Source organism: Odontesthes bonariensis, chromosome 24, assembly GCF_027942865.1.
Source record: "Odontesthes bonariensis isolate fOdoBon6 chromosome 24, fOdoBon6.hap1, whole genome shotgun sequence".
NCBI classification, from domain to species: Eukaryota; Metazoa; Chordata; class Actinopteri; order Atheriniformes; family Atherinopsidae; genus Odontesthes; species Odontesthes bonariensis.
Genome location: NC_134529.1, coordinates 29,847,368 through 29,867,118, shown reverse-complemented (window position 1 = coordinate 29,867,118; position 19,751 = coordinate 29,847,368). Strand labels below are relative to the sequence as shown.

General features: G+C 43.0%; 1 protein-coding gene across 2 annotated transcripts in view; it reads right to left on the bottom strand.

Annotated features, from left to right (window-relative positions):
• cdk19 (cyclin dependent kinase 19) overlaps window positions 1-19,751 on the bottom strand; it is a 68,559-nt gene that overhangs the window by 22,132 nt on the left and 26,676 nt on the right. The window contains exons 2-4 of one of the 2 annotated variants that reach the window (XM_075458853.1): window positions 13,860-13,903; window positions 13,317-13,427; window positions 13,037-13,177 (exon numbers count right to left, since the gene is read on the bottom strand). In XM_075458853.1, coding sequence (XP_075314968.1) covers window positions 13,037-13,177; window positions 13,317-13,427; window positions 13,860-13,862 — 255 coding nt within the window. In that variant the 5' untranslated portion in view covers window positions 13,863-13,903. The remainder of the gene's footprint in view (window positions 1-13,036; window positions 13,178-13,316; window positions 13,428-13,859; window positions 13,904-19,751) is intronic. The other variant, XM_075458852.1, reaches the window with a different exon arrangement.

Sequence of the window (19,751 nt, the reverse complement as noted above, 5' to 3'; positions counted from 1 at the left end):
GCACAAAACATTAGCAAAATGACATGAAAACATTGTCAAATCCCGTTGTTACTCCACTGAAATACAGTATGTATAAAAAATCTGTTCAGAAATATGCACTTAAGTTGGAACTTCCTCTTAAATTCAAGCAGTAAATTTTATCACTAGAAAATTCCTAAAGAAATTTTGATGGGTGCCAATCTACTGCCCGTCCAATAATTAAAAAATGTTTAGTTTAGTTAAAGTCGAGAGTCTCCTGTCATATATAAACTTTGAATGAGGTCTCTGCGATGTCGTAAGGCTGAGTTATGGCTACTCCAAAATAGGGCAGTTTCTGGCATTTAGGCAAAAGTGCCTTCTATTTCTCTCCTATAACCATGAGTTTTAATCCTGATGCAGATGCCTGGAACAATCCCTTTAAAGTTGAGAGTCTCCTGTCACATATAAACTTTGAATGAGGTCTCTGTGATGTCGTATGGCTGAGCTTTGAGGCCTCCAAAACAGGGCTTTTTTTTTTTAGCATTTTTGGCTCGTTAAGTGCTTTTTAATAGATTTTTCAATGGAATTTTGGGTCTCTGCAAGACCCAAAATTCTCTGAGACAGGTCTTCTGAAGATAGTTTGTAGATATTAGATGAATTTGTAGCGGCGAACTGTCCCTTTAAAGAGGCGAACTATCCCTTTAAAGCGGCGAACTGTCCCTTTAAAGCGGTGAACTGTCCCTTTAAAGCGGTTAACTGTCCTTTTAAAGAGGCATTCTGTACCTTTAAAGCTGCGAACTGTACCTTTAAAGCGGCAAACTGTACCTTTAAAGCGGCGAACTGTCCCTTTAAAGCGGCGAACTGTCCCTTTAAAGCAGTGAACTGTCCCTTTAAAGCGGCGAACTGTCCCTTTAAAGAAGTGTTCTGTACCTTTAAAAAGGCGAACTGGGCCTTTAAAGCGGCAAACTGTCCCTTTAAAGCGGCGAACTGTCCCTTTAAAGAGGCGTTCTGTACCTTTAAAGAGGCGTTCTGTACCTTTAAAGCGGCGAACTGTCCCTTTAAAGAAGCGTTCTGTACCTTTAAAAAGGCGAACTGGCCCTTTAAAGCGGCAAACTGTCCCTGTAAAGAGGCGAACTGGCCCTTTAAAAAAGCGTTCTGTACCTTTAAAAAGGCGAACTGGCCCTTTAAAGCAGCAAACTGTCCCTTTAAAGAGGCCAACTGGCCCTTTAAAGCGGCAAACTGTCCCTTTAAAGAGGCCAACTGTCCCTTTAAAGGGGAACTCCGGGGCATTTGAAGCGTGTTTCCATTGCTAGAGGTTGTCAAATAATGCTAGTATGACACAGAGAGATGCGTATCTGCGCTCCCTGTGTGGAGATTGCTCTGTCCGCACAGCATGTCATGCGAGGCTAATACGTGGTGGCTAAGGGGCAAGCGCTAACCCTTCCACGTAAAACAACAACTTGCACACTGCAGAAACGTCACACCACTTTATAACCCATCCGACAATAAAGTCACAAGCCTTACCATCAAAACCATATGCATGGTTCTCACATTACTGGCATGGGGACGTTACAAAACAACTTTATAAACAGCATGTCACTCACCGGCTGGTTGTAGGCTCGCGCATGTGAAAGCCCAAAAGAGTCGATGGAGAATAATCCCATATACAAAACAATTATATTCTCTAGAAAAACTGCGTTCAAGTATTTAAAACATTACAACAATACATGCCCAGTAATATTGTTGTAATGTTTTAAATACTTGAACGCAGTTTTTCTAGAGAATATAATTGTTTTGTATATGGGATTATCCTCCATCGACTCTTCTGGGCTTTCACATGCGCGAGCCTACAACCAGCCGGTGAGTTACATGCTGTTTATAAAGTTGTTTTGTAACGTCCCCATGCCAGTAATGTGAGAACCATGCATATGGTTTTGATGGTAAGGCTTGTGACTTTATTGTCGGATGGGTTATAAAGTGGTGTGACGTTTCTGCAGTGTGCAAGTTGTTGTTTTACGTGGAAGGGTTAGCGCTTGCCCCTTAGCCACCACGTATTAGCCTCGCATGACATGCTGTGCGGACAGAGCAATCTCCACACAGGGAGCGCAGATACGCACCTCTCTGTGTCATACTAGCATTATTTGACAACCTCTAGCAATGGAAACACGCTTCAAATGCCCCGGAGTTCCCCTTTAAAGGGGCAAACTGTCCCTTTAAAATGGCGAACTGTCCCTTTAAAGCGGTGAACTGTCCCTTTAAAGAGGCAGATAAGGCATCTGGAAGGCACAATATGGCTCCAGAAAGGCTCCATCTTGGATTTTTCCTCCTAAGCAGTCTCTGTCAGCCCTGAGCAGGCTGTTAAACTTGTTGCTAGGAGACCGCTCGTTAACAGTGCCTGCTCAAACTGACAGGTGCATGAAATGACAGAGACTATTACATGTTAAAAAGGGAGCTTTTTTGAATTGAGCCTACTTTCTCGAACAAACGGTCACAGCTCGAAAAGTAAAGCTCGTATCTGAATCATTTTTGTACCGTGAGCGTCACAAGGAACGGCCGAATCCAGCGGTGTAATTTTCATTTGGCTACCCCCTCGGGCTCGTTTTAAATGGCAGTTTTAAAATCACATTTAAACACTGATTTTAGGATTTTAGCCATTTATAATGGGATTGAGGGACGGAACTTTGCGCTCAGAGGCAATTTGTGATAAATCTGTGTGGCAGAGGTCAATGAGTGTGACATTGTGTGAAAGAGGACAAAAATACCTACGTTTTGTGATAAAATTTGTCCAGATCGGCCAGATATTTCAGACATGAGAGAGTTTTGTTTGACGAATCCGTGATTAATGATTTTTAGAGTGAGGGCTTGAGTGCGAGAGACGCCAGATCTGAGATTTTGGCACCCTCAAACGTAAACTGCCGTCGTGTCAAAGCCGTATTGAATATATTCAAACCCTTCGATTCAGTTATAGCCGAGAGTCTCGTGTCACTTACAAACTTTGAATGAGGTCTGTACGATGCTGTATGGCTGAGTTATAAGGCCTCTAAAAATGCCTTTTTCAAGCTCGTTAAGGGTCCAAATCGCCATTTTTTGAGTTTTTGATGGGGATTCCTTGTTTAAATTTTCCGACGTTTTCCCATTTTTCCGGAATTCCTTTTGACTAATGAGAGAGAAAAGTCATTGCACACTATTCCCGATCAATGCGCACCTAACGGTGCACTTTTTATGTCGGTGGGACCATCGCTGCCAGACTAGTAGCGCGCCGAACTTTAGGACGGAAACCGGAGAATAATAATCTGGCACAATAGTAAGATGTTTGCCTATGCCTTTGGCATTGGCACCCATAATTAACAAATGGTTAGTTTGATTAATGGATCAGGGCCAAGGAAAACCTTTTCTGTCTCACTGTGGACAGTAAAGTCAGTCCTTCAGGACATGAATAGTTGTCACCAAACCATCTACATCTTTGTCTCAACAGCTGGGACAGCTCTGGAGCCACAGGAACACTCAGGCTGGATTCACATATGCGTTTCAGTTGAATTTAATTGGATTGGATTGAATTGAATTTAATCTTTTTTTTTAGCGGGAATCGAACCAGTCAGACTTGTCGACCTTCTGGTCGAGATGACCCGCTCTAACCACTGAGCCATTACATATTGTTGATATCTTCCTTATTAAGTTGGTAAAGCACGTGGGTTGTGGGTATATCATTTCCCTTTGGGATATTTTAAGTGCATGTAGACGCCTTAATCTGACAAGAAATTGGATCGGATCGGGTTAAGACCCCGAGATAACTGGGTTGAAAGTCACTCTAAACCTGCTTGTAGACGCTGAAGCACGTGGTGAATCAGACTTTGCGTTCTGCGCATGCTCCAGATGTTTTCCCGGGGTCGTGACCCGGAAGTCAAAGGAGACGATATTCCTGTTGTTGTCGCCGTCAGAAAGAAAGAAACAACGCGATGGAGAATGCTCCGTTGGGCATCGCGTTTGTGCAACAAGCAGCTCATCACAGACCAAATGTAGAGGGACGTAGCTTCATCTGGCTCTGCGTTCTCCATCTTTCTCCAATGCCTGAGTTTGTTGTTGTTGTTGGTGGTGAAGAGGTCAACAGGAAGTGGCTCTATTAGCAACAGTTAAAATGGGTACAGCGCCACCTATCATACCGGGGTATGACACGCTTTGTGCCAATGATTCGATTCATTCACCGCCATATATCCAAGGAGAATTACCCTCGCTCAAATAAGGAGCAACTCAGTCTGATTGTAATTTAGCCAATAATCCGATCCTTTCAGTGCCATGTGACCCCACTGACTGAAAGCTAATCAGTTCACAGATGCATCATAGCAGCGACGCTGCGGCAAAATCCTCTTGTATTGTTTCCAGCAGCCAAATGATCAGTGACATGCACATGCACAATAGTACATTACTGTAAAAAACAGTAACCTTCAGAAAGGTTATCTGCTAAGTCAGCAGCTTGACTCAGCTTGCCATGTAGGGTGGTGCACTCGGCACTAGCAGGAAGCTCTTACATAACACTTGAGGGGGATGGTGAGGGAGGCATTCCAAGCACCTCTGGTGTGGGGGTGGCTGGTGAGACAGTGAGAGAGAAGTGGAAGAGTGGCAGGACAAGTAAATGGGGGATGGGCAATATGCACTGGTGCAATTCAAAGCACAATGCCGGAGTCCAGAGACATAGAACGTGCTACACTCCAGCACAAGCAGACGCTTATGTAACAGCACAAGTACTACGACCACGAAAGATGTACTGATAGGATCACCACAGCAACACAAAGATCACATGGCTACTTTGTCACTCCTCCTCTAGCATTAACAATAACACAACCCCAGGCAAGATTTCATCTAAAGCTTGAAAGCAGTTAGAGAATGCATTTTCCAAAAGGAAGATAAGTACGTGCTATTAACTCGCCCATCTCTTTTCATTTATTATACATACCCACAAAGAGAACTGACAAAGTGCCAGCCACCTGCAAAAAAAACATGATAATCTGACAATATTAAGAACTCTAGAGTATGAATTATACAAGCGAGACTCTGAATAGTTCTGTGGCCACAATGGCAGGAAGCCCTGGCAATGATACAGTAACACAATGACACTGAGCTCCATATATCAGTGCAGACAGACAGAGGCCGCAGGGAAAATAACTATGAGGGCCGGAAGTGTTGGTGCACAGATAAGACTGGTGTGACCTTCAGGGACCAAAACAGCCAAACTACTACTGTGGGAGAATTTCTGTTCTAGGTTTCTCTTTTCATCACTTCACTGTGACTGATTTCAACTCATTTCACAAGAGGTTTCAAACCGAAAGCCTGGACCAATATAGAAAATACAATGTGGGATCTTGACACACTGAACAGCCTTGTGAATGCTGTTAGTAGCACAGGTGATTTTTCCCTACAATGACAAGTCAAACAACACGCAGTGAAAAGACCAACATGTGAACCTCTGCCACGGCGTGTTGTCCCCAGCAGGCATTACGGTTAAAAAGAGATTGACAAGTAAGGGTATGCCTTTTATAGATAGTGTTGCACTGAGCTGAGCTGTGAGCAACTTGAACTGTTGACGCCATGCTGTTACAGTGTGAGTGTTTTTCCACAGCAGTGAAGTGAAGACACACAGCAGCCAGTTCATTCAATTGAATTTTCTCATTTCTCTCTACAGTTGCTTAAGCTTGATCTATTTCATACTGTATTACTTGTAAAATGATCTACTTAGTAAACAGTGATGAAAAAATATTCATAGTCAGTTGCACAGAGCTGCTTTTACTGGTGATTAACGCTGCTGATTAACCTTTTACAGACGCTTTTACAGAAGCTTTTAAAATCCATTTAAAATGCTTTTAAAATCCAAGCGTTCTGCTGAAGTAATTTAATGGCATTATGACACAAGAGGCCTGTCTACAATAAAAACAGAGGTGGGAATCATAACATGTTTGTTTCGAATGCTTTCAGGCAGTTTATTTTCTTGTATTCTCTGCTTAACTGGATGACCTGTGTATTTAACATAAGTCCTGTCAGCAGAAGACAAATTAAGATTGTTGGGACCCCCTTGAAAACGAGGTGATTCACCTCAAGGGGTTTATCCTAATAAAGAAATTTGAATTAAGATTCAGTCAAAAGTTGGCTGAGTTTATCCCATGCAACCAATTTTATTACAACAAAATGCAACTAAATATCTTACTTGTGTCAGTGTTATCAATGTAAAACATTAGTTTGGAGGTGTGAAAATTCATTTTTGCAACAGGACAACAAAGTGTATGACACAAAACATATCCTGGACTTAGAACTCAAAATCTGTAAAAGACTTGCTTAACTCACCAACTGGATCCTTCAAATCTGAGAGTCAGCACTTTTTAAACTCACAAGATATCATTTCAGCTAAGTGATAGCCCTCCAAATACAAAAAACAATGCAATAAAAAAAGCTTAATGATTTATAAAGGTACATTTTATTCAAGCATTTAATGCCCAAAGGGAGTCCACTTAGAAAATGCCCTGTGGATTGTTCCAAGTCATCAAATATAGTGCAAAAGACTGAGTGCTCTCCATCATCAATGTAGATTTACATTGCGTGTTATCCAATTCCCATATGACCATCAGGTATTGGTGGGGATTACACAAATATGGACAATCTGATTTAGCATGTACAGAAATGTATAGTACTGGAGATGCCTGAACTGTGTGAGCGAATCTGCCCTCTTAACCCAACTTATTCACAAGCAACAGCTCAGCTAACTCTCAGTCAGACCCCTGAAATCTATCTGAGGCAACCTCTGTATGGACCATGAGACATCAGAGTAATGAGAGCAGTGATCAAAGTTCTGCCTCACAATCTGCTGTGTTTGGTTCCTTTTTCCTCCGAGGCCCAAATGGCCTTCGGTATGAATGACAGATAAGAGTAACAGAGGCCACTCATACAGGTGGGAGTTTACAGTGGACATTCAGATATGAGACACAGAAAAAAAAATCTCAGTCATTGCTAGATCCTCGCCGTATCACCTCATGTTACCTCAGCCATATGTGTTCTTGTTCTTGTTTTTGTTCTTGTTCGTGTTCCAGTTCTCAGTCTGGTTAACCCTAACCTTTGGCAAGTCTGAAAATGGCAGAGGAACTCCTGGACATGAAGCATTCCAGGCCTTGGCTCTCCTCTTCGGATATTGCTATGTGGTATATTGCTATCAAGGGGTCCGGCACTCCATACTCCCGGAGCACCCCCCTTGGAGAAGTGACACGGTCGAACGCCTTCTCCAAGTCCACAAAACACATGTAGACCGGTTGGGCGAACTCCCATGCACCCTCCAGGATCCTGCCGAGGGTATAGAGCAGGTCTACTGTTCCATGGCCAGGACAAAAACCACACTGCACCTCCTGAATCCGATATTCGATTATCCAGCGGATCCTCCTCTCCAATACCCCCGAATAGACCTTACCAGGGAGGCTGAGGACTGTGATCCCCCTATAGTTGGAACACACCCTCCGGTCCCTATTTTAAAGAGGGGGACCACCACCCCGATCTGCCAGTCCAGAGGCACTGCCCCCCGATGTCCATGCGATGCTGCAGAGGCGTGTCAACCAAGACAGCCCTACAACATCCAGAGCAGCGGCGGTTCTTTCACACCACTGATTCCTCTTCTCTTCTACTCACACTCAGCGGCGGTTCCTCCATAGGGGCGATTTGTGCGACGCACTACCAAACACGGAGGTTTTTTTTTTGTTTTTTTTTTGTATCTAGTTGCGAAGGTGGGACTGATCTGCTGTAGGCAAACTGGTTGTATATGTCATTGTCCGATCAGATTAAGGTCGCGCCTGGTGTTGCCACGCCAATTTGGGGCGATTTCTGTCAGGGTCGAATTTGCACCAGAAATCTCTCATTGACATGAATGGTACGTCAGTTTTTTTCAAAAATCATGCTCCCAATACATTTTCTATTAGGGTTTATGTGCTCGCACAAATGACGTGCTTTTGTCATATGTCTGTTGCGCGGGACCATGAACATTCTACGAAGAAGATGGCGAGTGTCGAGTGCAACAATACGTTAGTGTTTCTGAAAGAAGTACCCTTTAGTCGTCGTGCTAATGCGGAGAAGGAAGTTTGGAAGAATTTTGTGGGATTTTCGAGCTAGCCTTGCGAGGCAAAGATGAAACCCAGGGCTCCACCAACCCTGGTATTTTTCGAGGTAGTATTTGATGTAGCTAAATAACTTAACCTTTTGTGCTCAGTCATTGATTCGTAATGATTTAAATCTTTTATATAATGTTGACAAAAATAGCAAAATGTATAATGACGCATTCATTGTTAATGGAGCAGTATTATATTTAAAAAAGAGAGAAATCTCACATAAGTAAGCTGCACTTAACCATGTTTGACAATTGGTTATGCTTTTCTAAGTCATATTTTCCAAAACTTCAATAAACACTTGACTTGGATTTATATGCTGTCATTTTAATTACATTCTTTAGAATGAAAATTGAATGAATCTTATCATTAAGAGCTTATGTGTTTACTTATTTCATAGAATCCTGGAACAATATGAGGAAAATAAATAAATAATGGTTAAGGTGTAATATTAACTGATTGGCAAATTATGCAAAAAATAACAAAAAATTATTACAATAAATTATGCTACCTAGACAAATATTCCTCAGTCCTATGGACTTTTACGGTACTTATGGACATGACGGGGGGAAATTGCAGAGTCACTTTGGTTATTTGGCAGACCAAATAACCCCTCGACTCTGCGTTGTGTTCATTTAAGGAAGACAAGGAGTTTCTGGACGATTGGACATTTTATTTCCTGCGGGGGAACATAACAGGTTTGCATCAGTGCAATCGGTTCAGCTTCGCACAGCACACTCTGATGCAGCTTTCACAGACTGGAATTGCACTACCTAAAAAATATGTCAGGACCCGCCACTGATCCAGAGCCTTGAGGAACTCAGGACGGACCTCATCCACCCCCGGGGCCCTGCCACCGAGGAGCTTTTTGACCACCTTGCCAACCTCAGCCCCAGAAATGGGAGGCCCCACGTCCGAGCTCTCCAACTCTGCTTCCTCATCGGAAGGCGTGTCGGTAGGATTGAAGAGGCCCTCGAAGTAATCCCCCCACCGACTCACGACGTCCCTAGATGAGGTCAGCAGAGCCCCGCCCTCACCATACACGGTGTTGACGGTGCACCGCTTCCCCCCCCTGAGCCGCCGGATGGTGGACCAGAATCTCTTCGAGGCCGTCCTGAAATCATTCTCCATGGCCTCCCCGAACTCCTCCCAAGCCCGAGTTTTTGCCTCAGCAACCGCCGAGGCCGCGTTCCGCTTGGCCTGTCGGTACCCATCAGCTGAGTCCCACTAGCCAAAAAGGCCCGATAGGACTCCTTCTTCAGCTTGACGGCTTCCCACACCACTGGTGTCCACCAGCGGGTTCGGGGGTTGCCGCCACGACAGGCACCGACCACCTTACGGCCACAGCTCTGGTCAGCCGCCTCAACAATGGAGGCACGGAACATGGCCCATTCGGGCTCAATGTCCCCCACCTCCCGGGGACATGGTTGAAGCTCTGCCGGAGGTTGGAGTTGAAACTCCTTCTGACAGGGGATTCCACCAGACGTTCCCAGCAGACCCTCACAATACATTTAGGCCTGCCAGGTCTGACCGGCTTCCTCCCCCACCAGTGGAGCCAACTCACCACCGGGTGGTGATCAGTTGACAGCTCCGCCCTCTCTTCACCCGAGTGTCCAGGACATACGGCCGCAAGTCCGACGATACAACCACAAAGTCGATCATCGAGCTGCAGCCTAGGGTGTCCTGGTGCCAATTGCACATATGGACTCATTTGGGACTCCAAAAAGGGTGGGTACTCTGAACTGCTGTTTGGTCCATAAGCACAAACAACAGTCAGGACTCGTCCCCCCACCCTAAGGTGGAGGGAGACTACCCTCTCGCTCACCGGGGTAAACCCCAATGTACAGGCGCACAGCCGGGGGGCAATAAGTATGCCCACACCTGCTCTATGCCTCTCACCACGGGCAACTCCAGAGTGGAAGAGAGTCCAACCCCTCTCGAGGAGGCTGGTTCCGGAGCCCAAGCCATGCGTCGAAGTGAGTCCGACTATATCTAGCCGGAACCGCTCAGCCTCGCGCACCAGCTCAGGCTCCTTCCCCAACAGAGAGGTGACATCAGTAGCCGAGGATCAGACCGCTTAGGTCTCTGCCTTCGGCAGCCACCCAGCTCACAATGCACCCGACCCCCTTGGCCCCTCCCACGGGTGGTGAGCCTGTTGGAAGGGGGACCGACATCATATTTTTGGGCTGTGCCCGACCGAGCCCCATGGGCACAGACCTGGCCACAAGGCGCTCGCTGCCGGGCCCCACCCCTGGGCCTAGCTCCAGGGGGAGGCCCCGGTGACCCGCGTCCGGGCAAAGGAACGTGTTTTCCAATCATTTTATTCATCATAGGGGGTTTTATGAGCTGTTCTTTGTCTGGTCCCTCATCTAGGATCTGTTTTCCTTGGGTGACCCTACCAGGGGCTTAAAGCCCCGGGCAACATAGCTCCCAGACTCATTGGGGTACGCAAACCCCCCCACCACGGTAAGGTAACAGCTCATGGTGGAGAATCAGCATCTCCAAATCTGAGACCATGGTCCTCGGCCGGAAAAGGGTGGAATTCCCTCTCCGGGTCGGGAATGAGATCCTTCCCCAATGACTGAACCTTACCAATATCCCTTACCACCCACTGTTAGTAGAGGAAAATAAAATAAAACACAGAAATAGGATAAAGAAAAACTAAATAAAAACAAAAACAAGAAAAGAGGGAGGGGCATCTAGTCACTTTCTGGGTAAATAGTAGTTCTGTCTAGATATTCAATAAAGGGCTGCCAGGTTTCGTTGAAAACATTACCAGAACCCGCAAGTGAGAATCTAAGTTTCTCAAGTTTGATATGAGTTAGGACCTCCTTAAGCCAGCTATTGTGTGAAGGGGGGAGAACATGTTTCCACTTAAACAAAATCAGGCGTCTGGCCAATAGGGTTGTAAAGGCCAATACCCGGCGCTTTGTCACAGGGAGATTAGGTTAGAGCCCTGCACTCCCGCGGGAGTCCCGCGGGACTCGCGGGACCCAACGCAAAGCAGTGCGGCGCGGGACACATTTTGAAAGCTCATTGCGGGCACGGGCGGGAGGGGGAGAGCCCAGTGCGGGAGCGGGCGGGAGCGGTGATAAGCTGCAGTCCCGCAAACTAAAAACGTGTTTAATATAAAAGCTATAATGATCTCCTGCTGCTGAAAACAACTGAGAAGAAATAAAGCCTAACTAAAAGAAGTTCAAAAGCGCGATCCATCTCTCCTTTTATTCAGGAGATGCGCATTGCACAACGACGAGGGACAGGGCATGGTTAACCTACTTAAATAATAATTGGATTATATGTTACATTTTCAACATTCTGGGTTTAGAAAAGGTAGGGTAATTAATAACACATATTGTTTTCATTCCACATGTTTGCATTTAAATCAATGTAACGTGAGCTGTAGGCTTAGATATTTATGCTCAAATCCACTCAAAGTAGGGGGCGGGGCTCCATCACGCTGTGTTTAAAATCATATCAACTAAAAATATATACTTTTACTTCCAAGAATGGAAATGTGAGGAGTGGCATATAACATATGTACAATGTATTATTCTTAATATTCGCGGTAGATTTTGGTAGGTATGTTGGGTAGGCTTATTGCTGTAAAGCCTCAGCTGCTTGTGCCATCTAATGCGCTCCTGCACTATGTGCCCCACGTGAAGGATCGGACAGTGTGTGCAGCTAAGATCATGTTTCTTTCCTCAAGCCAATGACAAGAACGTCCGTGAGAAGTAACGCGAACGTCTGAATCATACGGGAATTGCGGGCGGGAGCGGGACAAAATATGACAGGTGCGGGCGGGAGCGGGACTAAAAATCCTATCTTTTTGCGGGAGCGGGCGGGAGCGGGCGGGAGCGGGCGGGAGCGGGCGGGAGCGGGAGTGCACAATGCGGGAGCGGGCGGGCAGGCCTCTAGATTAGGTGTTGTAAGTGGGGGGGAACCAAACAGGGAGGTAGCTGAAACCAAGAGAAGGGGACAAACAAGAGGAGGAACCATCATGGAAGGATAAGCTTCTACACAGCAAGTACCAACAACAGATTGAGAAAGTGGTTGATATCATGAAATCATATCAGTATCTAGAAAAGCCTGGTCTGAAAAACAGTAGGGACTAATCATTGCAGCTCAAGAACACGTCCTGAGCACAAGTGTAATAGAGGTGCTACCACACTAGACTCGACCTCAGGTGCAGCCTGTGCAAAGAGGCCTCCGAGATGGTCCAGCACATAGTAGCGGGATGTAAGATGCAGAATGCTCCAGCATAGCCATAACCAAGTGGCAGTAATGGTGTGCAGGAACAACTGTTCCAATTCAGGGTGGGAGTTACGTCCATAAGTAATGGAGGATGACCGCGCTAAGATCCTGTGGGAGTTTCAGATCCAGACATTTTGGCATTGACAAACTACAGAAGAAGGCAGAAGTGATTTTATCTGATTCTATCTATTGTTCTTATTTCTTTCTTTTTTGTTTAAAATTTAAATCGTGCTTTTTATTTCTACTGTTTTAATGTCTCTGTAAAGCACTTTGAATCGCCTTCTAGTTGAATTGTGCTGTACAAATAAACTTGCCTTGCCTTGCCAAGAGGAGCTGGAGAGTGATGTCTGAGTTCCTCAACCTGTTATCCCCTCTACCCAACTTTGGTAAGATAATGAATGGATGGATAGATACATTAGCTGACAGAACAAGCTGGCTAATGAATTAATTAGAATGCAGCACTAAACTATCTGATGATGACAGCAACTATCTGGTTAAAAAAAACAAAAATTTGGCAAACAGGAAAGACTTCCAACAATTACAAAATGTCTTCATTTTTGCAGCAATGTTTTTTTCTCCTATTTGTTTGTGTGCTTATTATTACCACATTTTTATCCATGTCCACCTAACGACAGCCTAGACAAGCTGATAACACCATATGTGGCTGCTACAATGCAAATTTGAATATAGCTGCTCACCAGATCCCTGTGGAGTACCCAGTTGGCATGGAGGTAATGGATCCCATCCAGAATCTGATACAGGAGAGACTTCACCATCCCTCGGGGCAGCTGCATGGGCTTCTTGTTGGCTTTAGAGGCGCGGTGGAACTTGATGATGTGCTATAAAGCAAAGGCACAAGGCAAAGGTACAACATTTTCTCTAGTTGTAAGGAAGCCCTGTTGACAATAAAATAGCAAATTAATGTGTTAAAATTGGAATTAATGTGTTATGTTTCTGCAGCAGTGCAGAAAGACTTACCCAAAGATCATGTTCAGCATAATCGAAGAGGAGCCACACCTTTCTGTCGCTATGAGACAGGAACACTTTCTGAAGGGCTATCACATTTGGATGCTTCAATTCTCGTAAAAGCTTCAGGACACACAAGCGAAACAATATAGTTATTTGGAAGGGTAAAAAACAGACATAATACAGTTTTGTGCACTGTCATTTTAAAATTTGAGCAACAGTGATGTCAAACTAGCAAATAAAAAGAAATTAAGAGTTTTTTTCTTTTTCATTAATTCAAAAACTAAATGTTTGAAAAAATACCTTAAAATTTTTTTTGAATACCTTAAGAAATTTGTAATCTCTAGTTTTAGGACAAAAGACTGAGGAATAACTGCAGTACTTTACAAAGCAAAATTAATAATGTGCAAAAATGTGAGAAAAATTCTGAATGTGACGATGTACTCTCTTCTCAAGCTGAAGAGAAATATAGGCAGATCAATTACACTTCCTTGGAATAATTGTGCACAACAGCAAAAACAGATGGAATAATGTGATGGGTACTTATATTAATACCATTTAAAGGCTCTTGTCCAAAAATCATCATGATTACTAATTTCCTGTAAAACACAAAGAGCAATTATTACCTGAAATGACACAAACCTGCAGTTGATATACTGTATGTCTCATTGAATATGCCAGTTCTCAAAGGACTAAAGCACAACATACCCATTCTGTTTGCATTGTTAAACAGTGTATCTTACTGCACATGCTGATATGCTCCTGGGTAATGCTCCAAGATTATTGAGAAAGTTGTATTTAACCAGCTCAACGACTTTCTGAATGAAAGTAGAAGTCTTGATAACTTTCAATCAGGCTTCAGACGTCATCACAGCACTGAAACAGCTCTGGTCAAAGTGTTAAATGACATCAGGTTGAATACTGATTCTGGTAATGTTTCAGTCCTGGTTCTATTGGACCTCAGCGCTGCGTTTGATACTGTAGATCACAGAATCCTGTTGCACAGGCTGGAAAACTGGGTTGGAATTTCTGGAGCGGTCCTTAACTGGTTCAGGTCCTACTTAGAAGGCCGGAGTTATTTTGTTACAATTGGCAGCTATGAATCTGAGCGAGTGGCCATGACTTGTGGAGTCCCCCAGGGGTCAATTCTTGGACCTCTTCTGTTTAACTTGTATATGCTCCCTTTGGGTCAGATATTGCAGAACTTTAACATGAATTATCACAGTTATGCAGACGATACACAGCTTTATGTGTCTCTGTCACCAGACGACTGCAGCCCAGCAGATGTACTGTGTCAGTGTCTGGAGGAAGTAAACACCTGGATGAGAGAGAATTTTCTACAATTAAATGAAGACAAAACTGAGATCATTTTGTTTGGGAGCAAAGAGAAGAGGGTCAGCGATGGTAATTATCTTGAGACTCGGGACCTTACAATCACTGACCAAGTTGGTAACCTCGGAGTGTTGATAGACTCAGATCTGACTTTCAGCAGCCACATCAAAGCTGTCACCAAGGCAGCTTTTTACCATCTCAGAAACATCAACAGAATTAAAGGTTTCCTCTCCCAAAAAGACCAGGAGAAACTCATCCATGCATTCATCTCCAGTAGACTCCATTACTGGAATGCTCTTTTAACTGGACTTCCCAAAAAGAGCATTAAACATCTGCAGCTCATCCAGAACGCTGCTGCTGGAGTTTTAACCCGGACTAAGAGATCTGAACACATCACACCAGTTTTAAAATCTTTACACTGGCTTCCAGTCAGTCACAGAATAGATTTTATGATTACAATTAATTGAATTCCAATTGGCTTGAATTGGACTTTACTATCTAAGTGCCTTGAGATGACATTTGTTGTATTTGGTGCTATATAAATAAAAATGAATTGAATTGAATTGAAATTTTAAAAGCCTGCTGATGGTTTACAAATCCCAAAACTGTTTAGGCCCAAAATACATCTGTGATATGTTCAGAGAATATAAAGCCAGCAGAGCTCTTAGATCCAAGGACTCAGGTCAGCTGGTCCAGTACAGAGTCCAGACTAAACATGGAGAAGCAGCATTTAGCTGTTATGCTGCAAACAAGTGGAACAAACTGCCAGTGGAGATTAAACTTTCACCAAATGGAGACATTTTTAAATCCAGGTTAAAAACATTTCTTTTCTCATGTGTCTATGCATGAAATCTGCACGATATCTTTTAATTTATCTGGACTGTTGCTTGTTTTTAAATTAATTTAGATTATCTTATTTGTTTCTCTTTATATTCTTTTAAGTATTTTTAATGCTTCTTACACTCCCTGCTGTGGTGCTTTTATTTTATGTGAAGCACTTTGAACTGTTTTGTACAGGAAATGTGCTATAAATAAATTTGACTTGACTTGACTACACACTGTACTGCAGCATTCAAGTAGCAATACAAACAGTATGCTACATACTAGTATTGCTACATTGGGCATTTACCTTTTTTTTTCCAAAGGTAAAAAAAACCCATATTTTTCTACCTTTGAAACTTATTAATTGATTCATCCTACTTCCATTTGCACTGAACCATCTGCTGACCCAATACACTCAGTCCATAATCAATCATGGCCTTTAGACAGGTCTCCATGTCTGCAGGGTATTACAGTTAGGAGGGAGACAAAATTAAAACGGTGTGCAATGAAACCCACCCTCTTCATGAATTATTCATTAGTACACGAGACTTATAGTACCTCATATCAAGAAGGGTGCAAAGAACAGACAACTGAGATGATCAGTTTCTCAACCTGTCGAATTAAAACATTTAATTTCCCTCTGGGATAAATAAAGTATTATCCCTTTATTTATTTATTCCCTCTGGTATAAATAAAGTATTTTTGAATTTGAATTGAATTTGAATTGAATTTAAATATCTCTGAAGCTATCAGTAACTGGGGATTTTATATACAATATGGTCATGCAGCAATTTTAAATCCATAGTTACTGCACTGCTACCTTTCAGTTTTTATCCGCACTATACATGTTCTGTACATATACTGACTCACCACATGCATTTCACATTGCACTATGGGGAATAACTTCTGTCAAAAATATCCCAAAAAAATGGTCTAACATGGGAGACTCAATTGCCCAATTAAACTAATAAGAACACAATCAGTAAAGAATGGTGTTTAATTGATAATTCATGCAGCAATTGTATGTATAATGTAATTGCTACTTTGAGAGTATCTTCAGCTGATTAAATACATCATAGCTGAAACCAGGTCAGTGTCTCACAGGAAAGTGTCAATAAATGTGCTCTTCAAAAAATGTCATTAATCCCTCGGGCTTGTAGAATTTCAGAAAGGTCTTATTTTTCCTGGTTATGGAACAATAAAACAGAAAATCTGATAAGTGATCTTGAAGGAGGCTGATTTTGTTCTCGTCTTTGTGCTTTGTGTTTGTGTCTTACATCTCATTTCCCTTGTAATTAGCCCCTTTTACACAGTAGATGCACTTTAAAAGAAGACAAGCTCATTCAGCTATTGACCACATCAGCATGTGCTTTCAGACAGAACGTTAATTGGGGGTCCTAGATGCAGGAACCCATTGGATTACAGTAGTAGCTTTTCTTATTATTAATCCGTTTCCGCTGCAATTGAAGTCTATGGCAGCCCCATGAACGCAATGGTAAAAAGTTGTGAAATTTGGCACACGTAATCAGCCAAGTGCCAAACATAAACCCAAGAATTTTCATGCCCCAAGAGCGAACTCTCTAGCGCCACCAACACGCCAAAGTTCAAAGTGCATTCAGCCTAATAACTTTGGACTACTTGGTCCAAATTTCACAAATGAGGCATCATTGGAATCCTTGGATCATGACGAGTCCTATGACGTCAATTTGCGTATGCCTAGATTTTCCGCCATTTTGAATTTAATCAAAAAGCTTAAAAAAGCATTTCAGGTCACAGAGATTGTCCAATTTTCACGAAACTTGGCACATAGACTCTTAAGACCAAGCCGCACAAAAGTTATCCAAGGGAATTTTTAATTAGGCTTCCGTTTTCCAATAAAAGCCAATCAAACTCGAGGTTGACGCCGCCAAACCGGAAGTGAGGCCATATCTTGGCAACCATTTGATGTTATGACGTCAAACTTCTAACAGACTCAAGACTGCTAAGGTAAGAGGCCCAAGAAGTTTGGTGACGTTTGGCCTATAGGTGGCACTATAAGTATTATAAATTTATTTTTGCTCACATCTTTGGATCCCTTGGTCCAAATTTCACAAATAAGGTACCAATGGAATCCCTGGATGCAGACGAGGCCAACACACCTCATGACGCCATGAGCGCCATCTTGGATTATCCGCCATTTTGAATTTAATCAAAAACCTTCAAAAAGCATTCCAGGCCACTGAGATTGTCCAATCTCCACGGGACTTGGAACATAGAATCTTCAGACCCAGCCGCACATAAGATATCATGTGGATTTTTTTATTTCACTTCCGTTTAACTGCAGCACCCAATCAAACTGTACACCGACGTGCAAATGGGACATTTGGCCGTATCTCTGAGATGCATTGATGTATCGATGCCAAACTTGGTGCATGGACTCATGACGCCTTCCTGAGCAGCCCAAGCCTTGCCTATTGTGCCATTCTGCTAGGACCCCCACATCGCTGCTTGCAGCTATATTTTGGTTCTGTGACTACAGCTTTGACCCACCATTCCTTCTCCACACCTCACAGACAGAATATCAAAGCACAACGAAGGCACAGCAGCCGCATCTACAACATGTGGCGTGGAAAGATGCCTTGTCTTGAACTACAGAGATTTACACAGCAAATAAGTGGAACAGCCATAACTGATAGCCTATAGTCATGCTAATAGCTCTTTGCTTTTGCTAAATACTAATGCTAGGAATGTTAGCATGTAAACAAGTATAAATCTCACCAAAACAAAGCATGGCTAAGAGGAAAACATCTGTTAGTTTTGCAGCTATATGGTTTTAAATCAAAGGGAACAAAGTTGTTAGATTAAAGATGAGATGATAGTTATCTCAAATGATCCTCTGGAGAAAAAGAAAGGCTGCATCAGATTTCATGTTTTTTTTAAAAGGAGATATCTACCACATGAAGTCATCTCTGTGTATGTTCTTTGCATTTCTCGATAAGCTTTTATTCCATCTTATTTAAACTTGAGAGCTATTTTACGGGGAATTGAGGTGCAAGGCCCACTTTGAAGTTATTCTAATCAGTATTTTTTTCTTAAAAGCCTTTAATAGAGAAACATAAAACAACATATTGTAACGTCCAGATGGACCTGTTGAAAGGATATCAGCGAACAGCTGCTTTATTAAACAGAACTGGTTACTGTGGGCCGTCACCACGCCAAAACAAACAGCAACCGTAAAAAAAGAACAACAGTGCGTCCTCCCCCGGTCTCCTGCCGTCACTCACACGGGGGCGTGACTCTCTCCACTCACAGGCCCATCTCAGCCCTAAATGCATTCAACATAACCCACACAGACAAGAACTACAGAACATTCTCAACATTAACACAGTCAGAACTAAACATAGATGCAGGAACACTGCAATATTAGGGGCGGCCGTGGCTTTTTTATTTTTATTATTTTTTATTTATTTAAATATGCACAATGATAAAACAATAAAATACATTTACTAATACAAAGGCCAAAAGAATGTGCAGGAGAGGAAAGGAAGCCCAATGGCTTATATAAACCCCCCCCCCCCCAAATACAAAACACTAAATTAAATCAACCAATAAAAGAAAAGAAAAGGCAGAAAAGAAAAGAAAAGAAAAGAAAAGGCTCAGTGGTTAGAGTCAGTAGTCCAATAACCAGAAGGGTGGCAGGTTCCATTCCCACTCTCGCCACTCAAAGATTGGTGGAACTGACAGCTGGAGGGGTGTCAGTCCACCTCACGGCTGAGGTGCCCTTGAACAAGGCACTGTACCCCCATGCTCCCCGGGCGCTGTGAATGGCTGCCCACCGCTCCAGGTTGGCATCTGTCTCTGTGACCCTGTGCATGTGTGTGTCAACAGGTGCCAACCTGGATGGATTAAAAGCAGAGGACAAATTTTGTGTGTATGCCTGACCAATAAATTTAATCTTAATTTCTCTTGTGACTGCGTCAGATTTAGGCAATTTATTATCCAATGGATTTTTCCATATATGTAACTGTGTGAAAGTATTTCAGAGAACCAACAAAGAGGTACTTTATAAGTCTATTGTTTAGGCATTAACATCATGTTGCAAAGAATGGCAGTTTTGTGAAAGTAGTAATGCTTCGAGTGGTCAGATAGACGTGAAAAGCGCTATACAAGTACAGTCCATTTATCATTTCTCTTGTGTTACTGGATCTGATACTGACTGATATGCTGGTGTGATCTAAAACAGATAAATACACAGAAACTTTAGAGCTGTATCTCTCCTGTTAGGCTAAAAAACATGGAAAAGCACTTAATCTT